The 23,757-nt window shown below is 39.6% G+C and overlaps 1 protein-coding gene and 2 long non-coding RNA genes across 4 annotated transcripts in view; 2 read left to right on the forward strand and 1 right to left on the reverse strand.

Annotated features, from left to right (window-relative positions):
- sorl1 (sortilin-related receptor, L(DLR class) A repeats containing) overlaps positions 1 to 23,757 on the reverse strand; it is a 172,698-nt gene that overhangs the window by 76,744 nt on the left and 72,197 nt on the right. Inside the window, exons 11-15 of the mRNA XM_077540257.1 lie at positions 16,341 to 16,414; positions 16,027 to 16,115; positions 15,721 to 15,899; positions 14,769 to 14,955; positions 13,860 to 13,988 (exon numbers count right to left, since the gene is read on the reverse strand). Of these exons, the coding sequence (XP_077396383.1) occupies positions 13,860 to 13,988; positions 14,769 to 14,955; positions 15,721 to 15,899; positions 16,027 to 16,115; positions 16,341 to 16,414 (658 nt within the window). The remainder of the gene's footprint in view (positions 1 to 13,859; positions 13,989 to 14,768; positions 14,956 to 15,720; positions 15,900 to 16,026; positions 16,116 to 16,340; positions 16,415 to 23,757) is intronic.
- LOC144033315 (uncharacterized) lies at positions 1,327 to 5,313 on the forward strand. 2 transcript variants are annotated; one of them, XR_013287929.1, is made up of 4 exons: positions 1,327 to 1,841; positions 2,185 to 2,339; positions 2,499 to 2,647; positions 3,398 to 3,869. It is a non-coding gene; the product is annotated as an uncharacterized LOC144033315 (long non-coding RNA). The 2 variants fall into 2 exon arrangements; XR_013287930.1 differs by lacking the exons at positions 1,327 to 1,841; positions 2,185 to 2,339 and adding an exon at positions 4,902 to 5,313 and having other exon boundaries at positions 2,348 to 2,647; positions 3,398 to 3,567.
- On the forward strand, positions 21,663 to 22,751 carry LOC144032816 (uncharacterized). The gene is made up of 2 exons (XR_013287801.1): positions 21,663 to 21,839; positions 22,574 to 22,751. It is a non-coding gene; the product is annotated as an uncharacterized LOC144032816 (long non-coding RNA).

Consider the following 23,757-nt stretch of genomic DNA (forward strand, 5'->3'; position numbering starts at 1 on the left):
GGTAAAGTACAAATCTTTTATCAATAATGATGTATAATAGGAAGATATGAATGACTAATCGCGAGTTAGGGTGGGGGCCATTTAATACACTCTCATATCTTTAAATTATTTTTAGCCAAAAACATCTTATTGTGAATCAGGTCTTAAGCTTTTCCGAGAAATGATCAATCTTAGAAAGCTTTTGTAAAAGGTTATATTATTCTTGATCTCCTGTTTTTTATTTTATTTTTATTGATTTAAGGTTTTATCATTAAATGTGATTTTTATGATTTATATTGGTTTTTTTATTATTGACAATAAAAATGTTAAAAGACAATTTTTGAGTCAATCATTTTATTGTTTTGTCAGTCTTTATTTTATTTAGTTTTATTTTTTTTGGACGTTTTATAAGTCCAAGGTCATTTTATAAGACCAAATAAAATAATTGAAAAAACCAGTTGTGAATTAATTATTTTATTTGTTTCTTTTTAATTTTTATTTTATTTTTTTGTTGGACATTTTATAAGTCCAAGGTCGTTTTATAAGACCTTATTATTTGTCTTTGATTTTATTTTTATTTTTGGACATTTTATAAGTCCAAGGTCGTTTTATAAGACCTTATTATTTGTCTTTGATTTTATTTTTATTTTTGGACATTTTATAAGTCCAAGGTCGTTTTATAAGACCTTATTATTTTATTTTATTTTTATTTTTATTTTATTTTTTTTGGGACATTTTATAAGTCCGCATCATTATTATTTTTTTTCCTCCTCCAAGACGGACAACAGCAACGGACGTTTGGAAAAAGGTAAGTGCACTCGAATAACATCTAATGAGTGTCTCCATCTGTATTAATAAAGTCAAATACTCCAGCTTGATATGTAACAAATCCGTATGATCCTAACAAGGATTATTAAATGACTAGGTCAATAACAAATGCAAACAACTTAGAAAAGTGGAGCTGCCAATTTAAGTGAGGTGTTCAGATTATCATTCCTGGGCTCTGTGTGTGTGGTTACTCACTCAGGATTGATAGGTGGATGAAAACGGATTGGCCTCATGATAAGAAGACAGTGAACAAACCTAGGTGAATCCACTTTGATATATCGGCTTATCTAATTCCCGTCTCCTCACGCTGACGCCTTAGAGCTGGTGAGGAAAAAGGGGAATTTCTAACCCTTTAATTGGCGAGTCGATCAGGACATATTTCCCGATTTAAGTCCTGCGGGTAAGCGGAAGTTGACAATGTGAATGGCTCAAAACATACCTTTGCTTGGAATATGTGGTATTTAGATTACATCGTTTGCTGATATGTTTAGTATATCGTACAAAAATAATTAGGCCGTCAGGTCACACACGTTTTCGTTCAGTTTCGCTCCACTACCAGGGGCACTAAATAATCTTTACTTCATAAAATAGATTTATTAGTAGTAAGTAAGAATCCGTGGAGTTCACCCTCTGAAAACCTGCCAATTTTGTATTTTCGGTGGTGAAACCCCGGCACTATTTTGCGATGAGGCGCAGTGATCTCCGGTGTGGGCGTAGTGCCATTAGGTCGGTAGTGGTGTGATTTAGGTCACATGAGCCAATCAGGTAGCTGCTGCTTTCTCCTCACCATAGCAACCGCATATCAAAAATGGCGACCACAACGTCGGAGAGCGAAGAAGAGCGAAAGGAGAAAAAAGTTAAAAAGAAAGTGGTGAAAAAACCGTTCCCGTTCAGGTTTGCCCATCGCTTCAGCTGGCCCCGTCCTTCCAGCCATCTGCATCATTTGTAAAAATAAATTTCAAAGTATACTCGTCTGGGATCGGAAGGCACACGGAAGAGGGATCATCTCGCCAAAGCAGAAACATTGTCAGCAGGTATGTGCTACACACACGCGTGCCCATTTCTGTTATTAATGTGACCGATATTTTGTATAGGGCTGAAAAAAATTTGTTGCTAGGTTAAGTTTTAAGGCTATAGTTTATTAAAAAGGCGAGCTGCTGAATGATTTATCGAGTGAATCCAACAGTGGTTACCAAACTCGAGTTACCTGTGCCCATCAGAGTCATAATATAGTCACAGCTACACCCTCCCTTTTCCCCAAACTCTCTCTCATCAACCTCAACAAACACTTTACTTTACTTAAATCTGTGATGTGCATATACTGTAAAGAGGTGATGTGACAATAACACTTATAATGTAATTCTTTTTTGTCTAAAGGCGGGTTGCTGCAGGCAGCTGAGATGAAGAAAGACTGTTCCATTCTTCTGCATATTCAAGACAAAAGACTGTGTCACAATGGAGGTGCAGTTTGGTTTCAGAGATTACACAAGGTTCTTAAAGTCAACAGAAACAGCAACCAGGGACGAACAAATGTGAGTTGTTTCATTTCATTGTCACTTTGCTAAAATTACACATTTCAAAAGTAAAGCATTGGTCAGCAATATGTCACTTGTATTCTGTTTACATTTCGAGACAGCATTAATTAGAAAGCATGACTCTGCACATGTTAAGTGAGTGTAGGTGTGTTTCAGACAACCCTATGCTGAGAGCTACAAACTCTTTTGTGAACAAGTAATCCGTCAAAGGATTATAGTTGACAAAGATGTGATGAGAATGGACAAGCTAAGAGGTTTGTGAACAGTGTTAAGAAACACGAGGATCTTGATGCTTCAGACTACAGGTAACATATAAATCTTCACATTGAAACACATTTATGAAATCTATGGGGAGAGATTTGTCTAAAATATCACTGTTTCAGAGAAAAATAGTTTGCTGACAAGCTCAATTTAAGTTAAAAATAAATAAATAAATAAAATTGATTCTCTAAAAATGAAAACCAATTGGTTGTTAATTATTACATGCAAATGTATTTTTTTGTCTTCTGTATTTATAATTGTTCTTTGACCAAGAAAGTATATAGGCCTATAGGTATATTTTTATTTCTATCCAAATATACGATTATTCACTAGAATTTTCAGTAGGATATCCGAATACCAAAATATTCGATAGCTGCAGCACTAATAATACTAATTTTGAGTTGTGGCACGCCCACACGAGTTATTTTACCACACACCCATGTCAAAACTAGCTTACTGCACACACTGCACCCCAACGTAAAATTTTTGCTAACGTCATAATAATACTAATAATAATAACAATAATAACAACAATAATAATTATATATATTATAAATTTTGTTGGATCCAAAAGCAACTTACATAATTATAGTTTCATATGATTGTAATGGTCTTATTTTCAAATGTTTAAATATTTTCTTGATTTGAACAAAATATAATTGTTTTGAATAATCTTGATTTCAATTATTACCAAAATAATGGTGATGATTACTTTTTTCCATAATAGAGCAGCCCTAATGTGATGTGAATATGTGTATCTTGTGCTCATCTTTCCCTTCAATTTTCTATTTCAGGCAGTATATACTGAAACGAAGATTGAGGTGTGATTTCCCCCAGCTGTTTTTTCACACCCCTTTCCAGCAACAACTCTGCAATGGTTTTTGTAAAGACATTATCAACAACTGACAAACCTTTAGACAGGGTACCTCACTCATCAGATACATCAACTACTGAGTCTACTGACGTAAGCCAAGAAAGTGACACTAACACATAGCTGGTAAAACATCAGGTTGTAAAATCACAGGGCATACGAGGACACTTTACAGTGCAGGGCTGTAAAATCTATGTAAAATTTGCCATTTTGTTTGTTTCATTATCAAGATGTTAACTCTCCATTTTAACACTTTTCAAGCAAAAATAAAAATGTCTCTATTCCATTTTTCCACAACACAGACCTTTGTTAAATTGGTCTGCCAAAAAAAGAGAGCTGTTCCAATGAAGTTCCAAAGGTTTTATTGTGAATGCACATTTGATTTTTATTTTATTTATTTTAATTTTTTTATTAATATTTTTTGAGTGGGGGGCAGGGGTGGGGAGCGGGGGGTATAAATGACATGCTATGATGACACAATCGGATACTTTAATAAATATTCTATATGTTATAATAATCTGGTCTCTGAATGCATCTATTTTCATCTAGTCCATTTTGCCTTGTTCCAGGTTTGTGGTGCATTGTAGTATTTTTGGCCAATGTATGCTGCTTCTTGTGTACCTTTCATGACGTAATAGGTTGTGAATTGTTTTCAAATATGAAACATAAACATAGCTAAATGTAACATCCGTGTGCTGGTTTCACTTCTAGTTGAAGCGTTTTTTTGGCACAAATTTAATATATTTAATTATCTAAATTCACATGATTGCACCAAACCACCAATACTTGTTTCTGATGTTAGGTACATGTATTTATAACATCTGGGAATGATTTTCTGTTGCCAAATTTAATGTAAGACGTTTTACAACCAAAAACAGCAGCACAAGATTTTCGTTTTTTGTTATTTACCTAAATATGCATTTCTGGCTTGTGACAAAATTGGGGCAGGAAAACATTGGGTGAACTTTTAACCCAAAGTTCAGAAGGGTATTATCTATCAAAAAATGCATTGAACAAGTAGTGCCCAGACAGTGGAGCGAAACTCATTTTCTAGGCACTTTTTTGGGGTTCACCCCACGGCCTAAATGGTGTTAACTGAACTACACATCTGCAACTCAGACTCGTAAACCCCCCCGTGTCTTGTTGCTACTAACCACTCAGAAAAGTGCTGCTTACAAAAACATTTGAAACCCTTTACTCAGATATCGATTTGTCACCATGTTGAACAATTTTACCTAATAAATATCACTAAGCAACTTAATTAGTTTTGATTGAAGATACAACAGCTTCCTTGTACTTCGATGTGCAGGAATTTACATGACTTTCACAAATAGTCTTGCTCATATAATAATGTACTTCATTGGCTCAGTGACTTTCAGTTCATTGTTTGGTACCTCATCTGACATACAATTGTTACCTTCTTGCAGAGACTCGTACAGGAAATGACCATGGAGGAACATGAAGATATCCAAGTCCAGCTGATAGACTGACACCAAGAAATACTTTTTGACACATTGCTGACACATCAGCACCACCATGATTTCCTGTACCTGGATCCCAGACTGCAGCACCTTGGTGACTTGTGGCAAATAAGTGACACTTTCCCAGATCCTCGAGGACAATACAAAGGTTTTTTACCTGGCATATAATTAGTCCATGTCTGACACTTGTTGTTGTAGTTTGTATAACTTGTATATTGTTGTTGTGTGTTAATTTGTACATTTTGAATAACTAAAAAATACTATTTCCTTTGGCGTCAACATGCAGTGTTCATTCGACACCTAACCTAACACTATTTTACATGACTAGAAATGTAAAACATCAAAAGCCTGGAGAATTATTATAAATGCTTGCAATGACAAAGAATTCTTCATTGGCCAATGAATGTAAGGTACAGTACATGAAAATGAATAAATAAATTAAAGTAAAATAAAAGTCTACATGAAATGAACATATTAACTAAAAAAAAAAAAAAAAAAAAATGCTGTTAGAATATAATGAGCTACATGAATTGCAGTTGTTCCAGAAATTTACCAGTACGCTGTGCATTTCAAAATATGGAAAATAGACATACAGGTTTGGGCCAAAAGTAGTGTTACAGAGCAGGTATGTGTTGTACACAGCTAAAATATCTGATTACCTCAATACCATGATGTTTTTTTGTTTTTTGTGTGTGTGTGTGTGTGTGCTGACATTGTCCCCCATTAACATTGCAACATTCCTCAAACACATTCTCCCGAACACATAGTATGATCTGTAACACTACTTTTCGCCTACTCTATGATGTTATTGGGGCAAAATTAAGGAAGGCTTGTCCATTGATTGTGTGAACAGACTGCAGTAAAAATGAAGTCACTTCAATGTTTGCTGGTTTTATTAAGTTTGACATGCTCCTTGACTGCACAAGTACATGTTATGGAGTGAGGGCATGTTCCCACCAACGATGATATCATATTCTTCAAAGGCTTGCTGAGGAAAGTGAGGGAGGAGTCACTCCATGGCTTCAGACACCTGGTCAGCAGGTCCTGTGTAAAACAAGTGGTGCTTGTACATGTGACCATTCCGTATTGCTTCACACAAAAAGTTCATGTAGTGTGTAATACCGTCCATATGTAAATGACATACCAAGACGTCGGCTGACTTCAGTTTGTTGCAGCTCAGATATGGTAGGTGGAGATACTGGTGGTACAACACCGAAGCCTTCTGGGGTCCTCCATTCAAGTGTCCTCATTCGGGGCATTCCAATATGGCTGCTGACTCGCCCCTTGATATTTTTTTTTCTTGCAGGTCGGTGATGTATTTAAACGGTGCATGAATGCTTGTATACATCACAATATGGTTCTGGAAGCCCTCAAGTTTGGCTGTTGATCTAGTGTGACACAAACAAAAACAAAATTATAAAATAAAATAAAATAATTGATGATACTACTATATGTCACCAACTTTCCAACAAAGCCCCCAAAATAGAGGTAAGATCTTTAGTTTTTGGGCCCAAAACATTGTATTAGCTAGATAAAAGTAACTTGACTGCATAGAATATGCAAAGGCTGCTTGCTTGTCGAGTTTCCGTGGAAAACGTAGCAGCCTGTAAATTCTTGTGCACCCAATTACACAATGGACCAGTACACACTTGAGTGAGAGAGTTCAGACTCTAGCAGTGCTTACGGTACAGCCAGCATTTAAGTCCAGAAAGTTATTCCCTGCCGAAAATTAATTTCGAGAACACTATTTTCACCAACCACAACGAAAATAATTTTCAACTCCTCCACTAATACAGTATGCTTTAGATTCTCCATTGAAGTTATGGGCAAATATACCTCCGAAATCACAGTTACATTACATTACACAATAACTTGCGCATTTACTCTAAATATAACGTGCCAGCAGGAATCTTTTTTTTTTTTTTTTTCAAAGCAAGTAGCTTCATAACGAAATCGTTCGAGTGGTGCGGAGTTGCTAATCAACAGATACAGTGATCGTAAAACAAAGGTACGAACATCGTATTAATTAGTACGATGTATACTTTTTCTCTCGCTCTCAAAACGTAAACACAAATGTACTCTTACTTACCGGTCAAGTAGAAAGCAGTCGAAGGCACCGGCACGTCCCAAACCTAGTCTGTTCCTCATTTCTCTCCATCTGGCAAATGCGGCTACAATATAAACTCTTGTTTTGTCGCGCTGAAATAAAATAAATTCCCAAAGCAATTGTGATGCTTGATAATGCTCTCTTCGGGGACCGGAAACTCTTCTTCTTCGTGTACATGCGGTCGCCATACAAACCGGAAGTGCGTCTGCAAAGGCGTTCCAAAAACGCGTTAAGAAATGGAGCGCTGAAATTTGTCGTTGACGGCACCCGTAGCAGAAAGATGGCGGCGAAACATGGCGGACACTAGAAGCCGCGGCCCGATGCTGGAGACTTCAAAACCCAACTAAGAAGGAATTTACTTTCTTCTCTGCTGTGCACCGATCATTCTCAAGAATTGATTTTTCTCCAGTCTCCCTCACTCTACAAATTGACTCTACCTTTAAACCTCCCCCGATATGGCGTTTTAACATCTCATTACTGAAAGACGTAGAGTTTGATAAAATTATTAGAAGGGAGTGGGCAGATTTTTTGGAAATAAATGACTCTCCAAATATATCTCCATCTCTTCTCTGGGAAGCAGGGAAAGCGGTAATTAGAGGGAAAATTATATCATATTCAACTTATAAAAAGAAACAGGATCAAAAATTAGAAAAATACCTGGAAGATAAAATTAAACAACTAACGGATGAATATGTATTAAACCCAAATAATCAAATATGGATAGAACTACAGAATATAAAAATACAGTTAGATAACATGTTATCTAAAAAGACAGAGTTTATAATACAACAGTTGAGATATAATAATTTTGAACATAATAATAAATCAGGTAAATTCCTGGCAAATCAACTTCAACGGAATCGGGAAAAATCTCTTATAACGGCTATTAAAGATATAAATGGTGAATGCACACAATCACCAGAAGAAATTAACCATATTTTTTATAACTATTATCGAAATCTATACACAGAAATTAATAGACCTAACCCTGAATATATTGAGGAATTCCTAAACAGCTTAAATATACCTCAGTTATCTATTGAACATAAAGATATTCTCGATACCCCGCTTACTATAGATGAGTTGTATCGTGCTTTAGACAGTATGCCTAATGGCAGAGCACCTGGTCCAGACGGCTTTCCGGCTATATTTTTTTAAACATTTCTGGTTAATGTTTGCTCCATTATTTCTAAGAGTAGTAACTGAAATTAAAAGTAAAGGTGATATACGTCAAGATATGAATATAGCAGCAATTAAACTTTTATTAAAGCCAGAAAAAGACCCTACCCTCCCATCAAGTTACCGACCGATATCACTAATTAATACCGATATTAAAATTATCGCTAAGGCCTTGGCATCTCGATTAGAGACGGTAATCTCGACAATTATTCATAGTGATCAAACAGGTTTTATTAAAGGTCGTCATTCTACTAATAATATTAGGAGACTCTTTAACTTGATTAGTATGTCACAGCGGTATGATAAAAAGGCAGTTGTTATTTCGCTGGATGCAGAAAAAGCATTCGATAAAGTTAACTGGTCCTTCCTCTTTGCTGTCTTAAATAAATTCGGCTTCGGGGAGTCATTCATTCAATGGGTCTCAATATTATATGATTCTCCTAAAGCTACAGTTACTACTAATGGGATTACATCACAGAGTTTTACTTTACAAAGGGGAACAAGACAAGGGTGCCCAATTTCTCCTTTATTATTTGCTATATTTATTGAGCCGCTTGCATTAGCTATACGTCAGGATAGACGGATCCAAGGAATCCACTCCGGGACAATAGAACATAAAATTAATCTATATGCCGATGATATATTACTCTATTTAGAAGAACCTGCTATCTCGCTAGGGGAAGCATTTAAATTAATAACTAAATTCTCTCACTTATCAGATTACTCTATTAACTGGACAAAATCAACATTATTACCTATTACAGAAAATTCATGGAATCCTACAAGTCAGGATCCACACTACTCCTTTCCTACAGGTAATTTAAAATACTTAGGTGTTAAAATTTCCCCTAAGTTAACTGAATTAACTTCTTTAAATTTTCACCATTATTGGATAGTATCCGTAGTGACCTGGAGCGCTGGAATAATCTTCCGATCTCTTTAATAGGACGGATAGCTACTATAAAAATGAAAGTTTTACCAAAGATTAATTATTTATTTTCAATGATTCCATTTAAACCTACGTCTAACTGGTTCCAATTGCTGGACTCTGCTATCATAAAATTCTATTGGAATTAAAAAAAAGCCAAAATTAGTCTATCCACTCTTCAGGAAAGTAAATCTAAAGGAGGTTTAGAGGCACCAAACTTTATGTACTATTATTTAGCTAATCAACTACAATATCTTGTGCTATGGACACAACCCAACAGAGATACTAACTGTTGGTTGGAGCAGAAGGATTGTAATAATCTTAGACTGTCAGATTTACTCTTTATTACAAAATCAATAAGACGACATAATTGTTTTAAAAACCCAATGATAGCCGCCACCCTGACTGCCTGGTGGAAGGCATTAGAAATTACAAACTCCCAATTGGCGCCCTGTGGGCTCTCTCCCATTTGGCATAACCCCGACTTTCAACTTAATAATCAGTCGTTCCATTTAAGCCTATGGGAGCAGAAAGGAATTACACACCTTCATCATCTTTTCTCAGATAATAAGTTTATATCGTATACAAACTTGGTCCAGAAATATGAAATAAAAAAGGGAAATTTCTTACATTATCTGCAAGTTAAAAATATGGTTAAGAAACAAATCCCAACACTTCAGGATACGCTCCAACTGCCTGTCTTAGCTAAAGATATTATAAAGCTTTCTCCAACAACAATAAAGAAAATATCAAAAATATATAAGTTATTTTTATACACAAATAAAACGTATTTACCGACTTTAAAATGGGAAAAAGACTTGTCTATAGTTCCGGAACCAGACTTTTGGACCCAAATCTGTGAAAATGTATTTAAAATGACCAAACAGACAAATTTGCAACTTATCCAATATAAGATACTTCATAGACATATATTACACAATATATGATGAAAAAAATGGGACTCTCTGACTCCGACATTTGTCTCCAGTGCTCACAAAACACTGCCGATACTTATCTTCATGCTTTATGGTCATGTACTCCAGTGCTGCATTTCTGGACTAAAATCTTGGAAAAGCTCGCTGATATATTAAACTGTAGGCTTCCTTTATCTCCAAGATTGTGTTCACTAGGTGACTTAACAATAACTGAGCTACCATGTAAACAATCTCAATCTATATTTATAGCCCTTACTATTGCTAAAAAAATAATCCTTGTCAATTGGAAAAATAAACAATCTCTAAATATCGACCACTGGTTAAACTTACTAATAAATTATATCTCAATGGAAAAAATCTCTGCCTTAAATAAAAATCAAGTATCAAGATTTAAACAAATATGGTCTATGTACATAGAATATTTTAATCTCAATTTGGCAACTTAATCCTGCCAAGATTCTGCCTGTTAACGAGAGCCACCACATCGTTACAACTTCTGTTTTCGCTGCTTCTGTATTTGGTATTTTGTATCTGATTGTTTTTATTTTTATATAGTCAGGAACCTAGTTGCTGCTAGTGGGCTCGAGCATACCACACTATACGACACTATACTCAATAACTCCTTAAGATCTATTTCTAGTGGGCACTAAGCATCAACACTTGGTGTTACTGCATGCTAATTAGTCAATTTTCTTGACGCCGTCCCCTGTGGTCGGGCGGGGGTGGTTCTGCCCCCCCCCCCCCCGTTGTCTGCTCGGTGGCGGTTGCGTCTTGGCCGCTCCCTGGGCCCCCTGTGGGGTGCGGTGTTGGGGTGCTTCCCCTGGTGCCCGGGGCGGTGCCGTCCCGGCGCGGTCCGCTGCTCCGTGCCCGGCGGCGCGGTTCGGGGTGAGTGGGCCTCCGGTGGGCCCCGTGGTTCCCTCTCCCCTCCCCCTTCCTCCCCCCCGTCGCCTCTCCCTCCTCGCCTCCTCCCGCCCATCCTCCTCTGCCTCCCGGTCCCTTTTCCCTTGTCGCCCTCCCTCCTCCTCCCCCCCCCCGCCTCCTGCCCTGCCCTTTCGCCTTCTTGTCGTCTTCTCCCCGCTTCCCCCCACCCCCCCCCCCCTTCCCTGTCTGCCCTGCGGCCCCTCCCCCTCCCTCTCCCTGGGCCTGGGGCTCCCTCCCCGGCCCGGGCGTCGGGCTCCGGGGGCCGGGCGAGGGTTTGGGGCCTGCCCCACTCCGGTATAACTCCTGGCGCCCCGGGCGGGCTCCGGTGGCCGGTGGGCTGTCCGGTAGCCCTGCTGCGCTGGCTGTCCGCCCATTGTGGTGCCGGGTGGATGAGGTGGGGGGCGGGTGGGGGTGGGGGTGCTGGGGGGCGGGCGTGCCACCTACACCCGCCGGTTTGGGTGAGGCCCCGCTGGTCGCTCCTCTTACTCACTTCACTAGCTTGCACTATACACTTTGTAAATATACACATAGGGTACACAACACATTTCTTGGTGGGGTGGGGAAGGGTGGAAACACCGTCTTCACCCTTCAACTCCCCTCCAATTTTAATGCACCTCACGTCCAAGGGGAGGGGTGAGTTGGGGCGGGGAGCCATCAGAGGGGATGGACTGCAGTGCCTGGCAGCGCTGTGGTCCCCCCCATTTGTGTCCCTGCCCCACCACTTTGTCCCTCCATTCCCTTTTTTAATGCACCACACATATACATATTCATTTTTTTGGGGGGGATACGGGTGTGTCGGAGTAGGGGAAATTTTTTCCCTCTGCTCCGACTCACCTGCTCCCAATTTTAATGCACCACACGCACACACTTGTATATACACTGGGTGGGGCCACATTCACGGTGTAAGGGTAGAGCTCGCCAGTCGGCGAGCTGGCGGACTCAGTAACAGGGTTAGGTGTCACTAGTACTCTGGCGTGACGACCGGGGCCTCTCCCCACCGGGCTCGGTGTTCTGGTGTTCCGCCTTCTCCCCTGGTGCTTCCTCCTCTGCTTCCCCCCTCCCGCCGCTGTGCAAATCTCGCGCGGCTGGAGGTGGGGTGGGCACATCTTCCCTCTCTGCGCTGCTGCCCGGTGCCGGTTTCCGGGGGGGGGGGGGGTGGGGGGTTCTCGCGGGGGGCCGGGTTCGCGGGGGGGGGTGGCGGCCGTCGGGGGGGGGGGGGGGCGGCTTGTTTGGGGGGGGGGTGGAGGTATGGGTGGGTGGGGGGTTGGGTGCTGGGGGTCGGGGTGTGTTCGGGGGTTTGGGGGTCGGGGTGGTGGGGCCTGGGTCGTGGTGGATGGCGGGTTTGGGTGGGGTGCGGGGGGGTCGTGGGGGGATGGGGGCTGGGGACCGGTGGGGCGCTGTGGGGGCCCGCTCGGCCTCGTTCTGCGGCCTTGGGCTCGGGGCTGTGGGCCGGGGCTGGGGCGGCTCGCCGACCGGTGTCCGCTCGGGTGGCTTGGGCGTGGCCTTGGTGCTGCCGCGGCCTGGGGATTCCGGGGGGGAGTGCTCGCTTTGCTGGACCGCGGTTGACGGCTTCTTTCTTTGGTGGTGGTCCTTATGCATGCCAGATCCGTCGCACCAGCATCTACTGAAACTCAACAGAAGTACCCTCTCCCTCCCACAGCCCCTTGAATCAGTTGGTGCTGGTGTCTGTGGTTCTCACTTTGCTTTATCTATCCTTCCCTCCTTCCTCTCTTTAGTTTTTCCTCTGGTCACTTGAGATCTTAATTTATTAGAAGTATGAGGTTTCTGGGGTTGGCATAAGACTCTGGTTTTGTAACCACGCAGGAGGGGTCTTGTTGGTGCTGGACTTCACTTTGATGGATTGGATGTACTGGCTTCTATGGATCTCACTCTGCCTTATCGATCCTTCCCTCCTTCCTCTCTTTAGTTTTTCCTCTGGGCTCTTGAGATCTCGCTAAATTTGCTGGAATTTAGAGGCTTCCGGGGTTGGCGTAAGACTTTGATTTTGTAATCATGGGGAAGGCAGGAAGTGTTTGGTCGGTGCTGGATTTCACTTTGATTTACCTTTCTTTTCTCTTTATTTCTTTTTTTTTCTGACCTTTTCTCTGGTCTCCTGACCATTTAAACCTCACGACTCTGGCAAGATTCTGAAGTACCTGGTTAAGGCGAAGGGTAATGGGATATTTATAAGGTTTTAGGTGAATGAATGAGTATAAATTTATACGTATTTGCACGCACGCACACGCACGCACGCGCACGCACGCAAACGCACGCACACATACACAAAAAAAAAAAAAAAAGAGCAATGATGACAAGACGTTGAATCGGTAAGACTACCGAATGAACAATTCTGAGCTCTTTTAAAAAAAAAAAAAAAAAAAAAAAAAAGAAGCCGCGGCCCGGACATGTAAGATAATTTGCGATTTCTAGACTAACCGTTATATTTAAAAAAAAGTACGTTTATGCGATACAACATATCTTTTTACATACTACTAACACAAACAATTGGGGTTTTTTTTCGAATGATTTATTGTTTCACCACTAGATGCCACTGTATAATACTGAGTGTACCTTTAAGGCCCCAAGGGTAAAAATAAAAAAAATAAATTAATTAAAAAAAAGTGAGGGGCCAACAGTAAGATACTGTAAATGTATACTAAATAGAAAAGGCAAAAATATGAAACCGTAAATCTATATAAAATAAAATACAGTACCTTTAAATTAAAAAAATGATGTGAACATGAAACAATCACTAATGTTTCAAATGATGAAGAAATCTCAAGTTAGAAGTCACTGAAGTCAATTGTGTTTGGCTTTAAACACAAGCAGCTCACCCTTTGCTGTGGCGGTAAGTGGTGCCAACAGGACATGGAACTGGAGGAGCATTGAGGTCACCTGAAAACTCGGGGTCAGGAACACACACTTGCAGGGACAAGTCTTCACTCAACTTGAAGCCGTAGTCACTGCAAGGTGGAGGACAAATGGAAAGAAGCTTCAGCTCTCTTTTTACCATGCAATTAGTAACTGACTCAATACAGTTGTGATGGTAGTTCCAGGAGTGATAAACCTGCTCACCAAAAACAATAATTTAATTAGATATCAGCTATGCCAGCAAGTGTCAGCTTCAACAAAAAATACAGTAACTTAGTTCAGACATTTGCAGTTTATGAAAGTCTGTTGCAATATACCTAAATAATGTTTGGGATCTAAATGAAGACAAATAATATAAAAGGAAAATAAAGAAGCTTTTTCAGTGGGATGACCAAGGTGACACACTAACTCACTAAGTCGACGTGTGCACGTATACAAACCTGTAATGTCACAACAGTGCAGAGTGCACAGGTTTCCCATGTCTTCTCGAGCCGAGAAGACAGTTTATCATTCCATTCCTGTGAATGTTTCATGAAATGCACACAAATCCCAGCATTGCTCAACAACCTTTTTTTAATTCAACATTGTACAAATGCTCAGAATTCCAGCTTCTCAACAGTATATGATATTTGTAATCCCCCATGAAAGCAGAATAATTATCTTTGTGTAATTTTGCTTTTTCTTTGGGGAACAATGATCACTTATTCTGACATAATATGGCCCAAACCTGTATAACCGAGTGACCTCCCAGCAGTCGCTGCTTGGGACTTGCTTTTTATTCTCCAAACAGAATGGGTTTCTGCACCGAAACATGTTTCCTATTTCAGGATGTTGGTGTATCATGGGTGTTGTGTACATGTATGGTTTCTCACCATTCATAGTCCTGGCGGGAACAGGAGCAGTTCGACATGGTGACAGGACGGTCAAAGTCCTCGCCGTTGAAACATGTCGCATGAGGTGTTCGTCTTTTAAACGTTATCTCCCTGCCCAAAAGACACTCATTACCATGTTCATCTGAAGGGGACCAATGCTTGTAGTCAGCCTCAGCACATGGAACACCTGGGCAAAAGAAAATGGTGGTGGTCCATTTGTCAAACGTTCTTGTTACTATAACAGGGAGTGCGTCCGGAAGATTGCTCTTATACAAAAAATATCTTGGCAGATTCAGAAACTTTATTATTTATCCATCCATTTCCTTGACCGCTTATTCCTCACAAGGGTCACAGGGGGTACTGGAGCCTATCTCAGCTGGCTTTGGGCACTAGGCGGGGGACACCCTGGACTGGTTGCCAGCCAATCGCAGGGCACACAGAGACAAACAACCATCCGCACTCACAAGCACACCTAGGGACAATTCGGAGCGTCCAATTAACCTGCCATGCATGTCTTTGGAATGTGGGAGTAGACCGGAGTACCCGGAGAAGAACATGCAAACTCCACCCAGGAAGGCCGAAGCCTGGACTCGAACCCGAGTCCTCAGAACTGGGAGGTGGACGTGCTAACCAGTCAGCCACCACGCCGCCCTTTATTATTTATTCCAACAAAATTACTTGCAAAATTGTAGAGAAGTACATGTGAGTGTAGGGAAGTTAATGACTCAGATCTTATTAGAGATTGGGAATTTAAGCTAATATGTACTGTAAGTAGTTGTAATTATTGCTGTGGTGAATTCAGAAAATAAAAGACAAAGAATGTAATCTTGCTGAGAAATGTGAGAAAGAAAAATAATAGTTGTTGAGAAGTGATGTTGCTCAGAGCTTAAAACATCAAGTGTTGAAAAATAATCCCCATCACTCTGAACCAACTCGCCGCAGTCCAACCTACCCAAAACGTAAGAGGCGTTGACCTGCAGAATGAGCCAACTATGTCTCTGGTGGGCGTAGGAACCAAAGATGGTGAAGACGGTGCTTTTCTCTCCAGGCTCCGTCAGTAACTGGTAAACATACACCTCTCTGTCAGAGAACTGGAATTCGGTCCATGTCTCACCCTCATTGGTGCTGAACCTGAAGAGACACATTTATATTGTGTTTCTGTGGTTTTGTTATTATTTTTTAAAGTGAACAGAAATTCCTCATTCATGGATTTTGCCTGTAGGCCCATCCTAATAATGTAAACACAAATTGGACTTACTTGAGATGAGTACAGGAGCCTCCTTGTGGGATAGCCATCAGGACGCCACCATGGTCTCCCCATGTGAAGAAATGAGGACCTGCTAAAGCCTAAAAATAAGACCCGTAACAAAAATAAACATGTCAAATAAAATACACAAAAAAAGCAGTATTTTTTCTGTTTGTTTTCAACCTCTATCTACTGTTGTGAAGTGTCATTAACTTTTAAGGAAAATTTCATTACTTCAATATTTCATACCTGTTCCGTTCAATATTGCATACTAGTTTGGTTCAAGATGCTTTGTTTTTATTGGTAGGTGTCAGATTTGAACAAACCTCTCTCCATCGGGCGCCAGCGCTGCTTGACACGTACACATTGGGTTTGTTCGCCAAGTTGCTGCCGAAAGATCCTGGAATAACAGAAAAAAAAATATGTTTTTTTCTTTAGCCGTCGAACTCTCAAACACACGTGATCAAACGCTGTGTTCACAAATTCTGATGGGGATTCTTTATTCATGGAGACTGCTTAAAAATATTTTAGTGGATCTCTTCAAACATATTTTATATATATATATATATATATATATATATATATATATATATATATATATATATATATATATATATATATATATATATATAAAATCCTTACTGTAATACTATATTTCAGAAGTTTGTGTCACTCTGCTGTTAAGTTTTTGAAGCACTCCAAATAAGTTTAGGAGTTCTAGCTACTTTTATCAATTAAACTTTTCAGGAATCATCAGATTTCATTTAGAAGAACAGTAGTAGCTCACAGAATCAAACACTGGCAGAATTGTTTATTATTCTAAGCATAATAAATTTGAACGTAATTAAACATAATTGATCCCATTCAGCACTGTAATAGACAGAAGTGCATCTGGCTAACCGTACGGGCTTGCTGCCTCCTCAGTACTATGTGAAAGGCTTTTCCCGAAAGAAAATGAAAAAAGGCCCAACCACCCCTGCATTTACAATTAACACATGCCTCATCTTTGGAAAAGACTGCAACAGTTACATAAACGCCGCACGTCCTATTAAATTTGTTTAAAATTTATATCACATGATGACCCACACACTCACCAACATTTAACAGACCGTTTTTTGAGCTTTACCACCACCACCATCTACCAGCTGCTCATAACATAAAAACACTGATGCAAGACAGAAAAAACAAAATCACAAATACAAATACTTAAGCTGCAATGAATCAAGGGTTTGGCCAGAAGGGGGAAGCGATCACACATGAAGCCTCAAGAAGGCTAACTGCTTCGCTTCACACTATTAAAGGACCGTTTCCAAATTACGGTAGACTAACACACCCAGTCAGGTTCAGTTGCGTGCATCACATTCTAACCACGACCGATTAAATTCCTCATCTGCACTGTCACTATTATGTCATAATGTTTGGACAATGTAAAAATCTGACACATCTGCCCATTACGTTCAACCACATTGTTTCACAAGTCACAACCATCCTTTTTGTCCAATTTGGTGTCCGCTTCCCTGAAACGTGGCTGCTGTGGCCACCAGTAACAAAATGGAAATGTAGCTTTAGAATTTTTACAACCTTTTTATACTGTGGCCGCAAACACACTCCTGTATCCACATCTTATTTGCAAAAAGTGGTGAACGAATGTGCAAAATGTGTCTGTTCGTGGTCACAATGTGAAAAACGTAAGGGATGCCGTCAGACATGCTGCCAGGTCGTGAGAGAACATCCGTGACAGAGCGTGGGACGAACTGTCGTGTGGCTTTGAGCCTGCAGGACTCAGCAACCCAGGATATTACTGTATGATCAATGGTGACTGAGAAAACTAAGCAGGTTTTGAATAAAATAAAACATAATATAAATGCAAGTTCAATGAATTCATCATAAAAATTCTTTGATGAACATAAGAACACAAGTAGTCAAACCAGTTGCATTGCACCTGCTGAACAGGCTCAAGTGCAAGTTGAGGTTGTCATGGCGACACAATCTACTTTTAGTATCTACCAAGACAATGATTCAACCAAGGGACTACTAGATGTTGCTCATTGTCAAAATTTGTTGAATTGTTAAGTAACTTGTTTCTAAATCAAAACATATTTTGAGTTTTCAGATTCTACTTTGCTCAATAATCCTGTCCACAAATCTGTGTAAATGCATTACACAAAAACAAGCTGTTTTAGCCCTCTACCAAGGTCAGTCACATTGGATTCTTCCTTTGCCAATGCTTGACCACACACTACCATATCAGCCAGTTTGTTTTTGGCGTGATTCAGTGGACTCACTGAGTCTCCTCAGAGCAAGTCTCAATGCCAAATCCAACAGCAGTGTTGAAACTGGCAAGCGTTAACATTTTGCCTTTGTTTCCCAGTGAATAATGACTTATCATATTGCAGTTTAACTACTACTCATAAACCCGGTGTGAAGAAATCACTTGTGGTCATTCATATTTATCATTTGAAATTGGGGCAAAAAAGAAAAGTCAAATGACTTTAACCCAAGTTTAACCCACTATTTTACCTTTAAAGCCGGGAAAGAAGATATGTCATTTTGTTTTGTTTTGGCAAATTCTCGGTCTCTCAGCCGATGAAATGCATCAGAACATACACGTGAGAGTGACGTGGGCCTAGTTACAGGGATGAGCAATCTCGGTTCTCAAGGGCCTTAGTCCTGCAGGTTTTGGATACTGCCCTTCTCCAACACAGCTGATATATGATCTGCTCATCAGCAAGCTCTGCATTAGACTGAAGTTTACAATCCCATTGATTGGAAACAGCTTGTGTTGGAAGAGGGAAACCTGCAAAACCTGCAGTACTCCGGCCCTCGAGGACCGAGATTGCCCACTCCTGGCCTAGTAGCATTTCTGGAATTGTATTCAAGCATTGATGGCTGACGCAGATTCGCGGGAGTTATGAAATAAATGACAGGTGTGCAGGAACTGGCCGAGTGGTTTGCAAACTTTGCAACAAAGGTTTCGATTCCGAAATAAATGATAGGTGACAGTACTTCGAACCAGTGGTACCAGTCGTCAGTGGCATAATGTTAAGATCTGTATGTTTGTAGACAATGAGGATGTTGAAAATGTTGACGGCTATGAAACAGAATAGACGACAAATAATTACCACTGTGCTCCAGTGCTGAAGGTACCCACAGATGCGAAGCAGTTGACTGTTGATTTTTGTTTTGTTTTTTTAATATATTGAAGGTTTAAAATAATAAACAGGTTTGTGTGAAAGCCACGGGTGTAAGCTCTCCAATGTTTTTGGAATTGTTTCTATCTGCTTTTCAGGAACTGATATATCAATTATTAAGGTAGGCATTGACTGTTGAATTTCCAGAAAAACCTCAGGTTTTCGGGGGTGATCTAATGTCACGCAAAGGTTTTAGACGCATGCTTTGGCAGGTGCTTTAGGCCTTAAAGGGTACGTATTTATTTTCCTTTCAATATGAACTATACCAACCTTTCCAATAACTTTTTAAGATACATACTCCTAGTTTGCAAGTTAAAGGGAGCCAAATTCAAGCATTTTGAATACCTTTTAAATGCCACTTTGCTAGGCTCAATATTATAACAAAATACTTATCATTTTAAATATGACCAATCACGCCTCACCTGTTTTCCGAAGCTGAGTCGTGATTGGTCGTTACCTGCTGAGTCCTGAGCAACCGTGATGTCATTTTCAGTTGATACCAAGCGGCAAAATGGCCGCCCCCTGAGATGGATAAAACAAGTGGATTTTGCTGCTTAACTCAGATTCCACAAACACATTATTACTCAGAATGCCATGTTTAGACTAGTTAAGGTGCATAGAACATATTGTAAATAATATTTTGAGATTGACTTTTAATTAAAAACAGGACAAATTTACCTTACACTGCATTTAGTATAATGGACTGGTGGGTAGACAAGGAAAGCCTGGTGGGCTGCCGGACTAATAAAACGCTGGGGGAAAGTCTGCGTTGGAAATAACTGTATGCTAGTATGCTACAAATATAATAACGTTAATAACACAACACATAGTGGAAGTTATGAGGAGTTTTGTATGTTGACATGCCATTGCAGAGTGTGGACACACAAACCCCTTAAAAATGTGTGTGTTTGACCTCTCAAGTGCCTACTACATACTGCAGCAATAATACTGTAAGCACATCTGTTTCAGAGAGATAACAAAGTGAATCCTGCCAGCAAATGACAGCATCTCCTTTGCACAGTCTCTTTCTTTTCATGCAAATTACCATGTCGGAATTTAATTAGAGGAACAGTCTGGAAGGGGATACCAAAAACCATCAACAAATCAATGTTTCTTATAAGATGGAAAGTAGAAAAGAGAGGATTCAAACTGCAAGCTACATCTAATGCTACCTCATTCTAAGGAATAGTCCTGCAAAATAAGGTGATAACTATTTTTATTCTCAGGTTCATGACACACTTGTCAAACAAGAGGTTTCAACCACCCTTGAGAGAGTACAACCACATTTCCTGTTTCAGGCAATACAGGAAGCAAATATTTACTATGAGAGGTGGCTGGAGTCACTGGGTTATGTTGCAAATTTCCTGCATTGGACCGCTGAACCATTCTTATCGCAGAAAAGAGGAAATGGTTGAACAATTAGAAGATGACCTAGCATTGAATCAATCACCAGTGAGACCATGTTACAAATAATAATCCCAAATAAGGCCTCTTCCTTTCTTTGACTTAGACAAGACTGAGAAAATATCTAATGATGCTGATAAAAAAAAAATAAAAAAAATACTCCCTCCACTACACAGAGTCATAAAAAGAACTCCTCAACTCTCCGTCATGACTAAAGATAGCATAATTTGTCACTAAAATTGATATGCACACTTCTGCGTAACATTGCATCCTAATAAACATTAAAGAAAACATAAAAGAAAGAAATATTGATGAAGTTACAACAAAATTTGTCAATGGCTATCAACCGTGTGTGCTTGCCCCAGGCAACAACAGTGCTTTGCATGCCACAGTTTAGTTCCTCATAAAATACAGAGACAATATCCTGGTATTTTTTATTTTTCCAAATGCTTTTGGCCACATTAAAAAAAAAAATATATATATATATATATGTATGTTAGAGCTGGGCGATATATCGATATAAAAATTATATCGATATATTTTTAAACGGGATATGGAATTAGGCCATTTCGTCTATATCGATATAGCGCTGTGTGCGTCTGCTGCACTCACTGCCCCGTGCTGAATGGCGTTAGATTTGTGCCACAATTCCGTGCGTAACAAAATGTGTTTCGTACGTACCAAAAATGTGTTTCGTACGTACAAAATGTGTTTCGTACGTACCAAAAATGTGTTTCGTATGTACAAAATGTGTTTCGTGCGTACAAAACAGTCCTCGCGCACGCTTGCTACGTCTCTCCTCAACACGTACGAAACTTTGATTTACGCTTGCAATGCAAGGGTCGAGGCGTAATATTTGTGCCACAATTCTTAACCAATCAGGAGTCGGACAGGAGAGCAAATCCTGATTGGCTGTTTAATATCCAATCAGGCAGAACTTTGACAACATGTCGTCACGCCGCGTTGCATCATGGGCGCTTCTTCGATTTTTTTTTGTTTTTTTGTTTTTTTGTTTACTAGCACTCGGTGCTTTCCCGTTTGTATTTAATCTGCATTTCTGCTGACTTTTATTTACTTAACAAAAGTTTTGTTATATTACGGGGTGAAGCAGCTCCCAACTGCTTTCCTGCTTAGCGGAAGACAAGTTTTAGCCCTCATGGGACCGTTGGATGACCGTTGGGGGGGACGCTAACTTCAGAATCGAAGACTACTTTCAACATTTTCATAACGGTAAGTAGCATAAAAGTAGCATCTTTTAACTTGGCCACTATCACACACAGGCTTCCAAGACAATCAAAATTGTATGTAATAGTTACATACACGACATTGGCAATGGATGTGCATAGTTATGATGAAGGAAAAAAAATCGCCACCCCCTTTCGTTATTTTCTTATGCATTTTTAGTGCCTAGTGCCACCAAATGTATATCGTGTAACTAACAGACAGAAAAAAACATGGAATGTCCAAAAGCACTGTTAACACAATGCCATAGTTACTGATTTTTAAGTACATTAGTGATATTGATTAGAAAATCGTGGAAAATCACGAGATATCAGCTCTTGAATTCAATTCACGAGTTAATTTTGTTGTCATTACCTGTATACTTGTGCACATAAATGCCATCTCAAACAAATCACTAAAACAGCCTTTTACCACCTAAAAGACTTCGACAGAAGGGTTGCATGCTCCATACCAGAAGAACCCGACTCATGCTTTTATTTCCAGTAGACTTGATTATTGCAAAGGTCTTCTGACTGTTCTCCCTCAAAAGACCATCACATTATAGCTGCAGAGGTTATGAAGTGGTTACCCTTAGTTGTACTAGACATTTAACATGAACAAGAAACTGTAGAAACATGGATGGTCACATTGTTTTCCCATAACTACATGAAGATGGATGGATATGATTGTTTCACGTTTTACAATTAATAACCTTGAGCTTTTGTTTGTTTCCAATTTACCAGGTAAACCAATCCAGATTGCGCATCGTTTCTATATCCGGGTCACAGTCATCAATACGATGTCTAAGGATAGAGAGTACAGCTGAGATGGATGGGACGGCGATGGATGGCTCCACAATAGCAGTCTACCATGCCTACTGTGTGTAAAACTTGAAATAAAAACTGCAAAGATGCACTGTAACTGAGGACGATTCATTTGATTTAAAAACAAAATGTACAGTTTGCTGTTTGTTGATCGATAATGCATCATTAAGTGTCAATTACAAATACAATGTGTAACATATTTTCATCTGTGGAACCTCTTGGGTCTTGCATTCTCAATACATCATCGTGAGTACAGTACTCTGAGGTCTTCTTGGTCAATGATGGGCAAATGTGCAGTGTGTGCACTTCCGCACTTTAATCTTGAAACCATAAATGTGTCATGTACTGCATTGGCACTGTACCTGCAATAGTATTTTGGTTATTGTTTACAGGTTGTTCCGAATACAGTGTGTGTGACACTTTTTATTTTTCTAATTGTCAATGATACTGTTTGCAAGACACATTTAAATAAGTTCAGTAAAAGTGTCGACAACTTACAGGAGAAAAAATATTTTAAAAATGTTTGATTTGGTATGCTGCAAAACAGGCCATTACAACTATTCGAACTTCAAATTATGATAGTCCAATGTTAATGTCCAATGTTAATGTCAAGCTTCACGTTCTGACTCTTCCTACAGACATTTTAATGACTAAGTCAAATTGGTCTCATCAGCTGGCTCAAAAACGTCAGGAATTAGGGCTGCACAAAATTGGAAAATCATGCAATACGCGATTTTGCTGAATATAGCAATAGATATTGCAATATTTAATATGGATCTAAAGAAATGACTGATGATGATTTTATTATCTAATGAACAAATTATATTTCTCATGCAGTAAAATGTATTCAGAGTTATTTAATTGTAATGACTTCAATAATGTTCAACTAGTGGATGGTGGTGCACATTTTAGCAAGTGGCTGACTGGTCAAATTCAGATAAAAGCAAAAAATTCCATATGAAACTTATTGCATGTCTGTTATATGCATATTGCATGGGCCAATAGCGCGATATCAATATTTTTTCCACTCCACTTCTTCATCTTCTGCTTCTCGTGGTGTTTTTGACACTTCTGTTGTGGTGTCATCAGGTGCATTCTGGGTC

The sequence above is a fragment of the Festucalex cinctus genome, chromosome 13 (genome assembly GCF_051991245.1).
Source record: "Festucalex cinctus isolate MCC-2025b chromosome 13, RoL_Fcin_1.0, whole genome shotgun sequence".
In the NCBI taxonomy this organism is placed as follows: domain Eukaryota; kingdom Metazoa; phylum Chordata; class Actinopteri; order Syngnathiformes; family Syngnathidae; genus Festucalex; species Festucalex cinctus.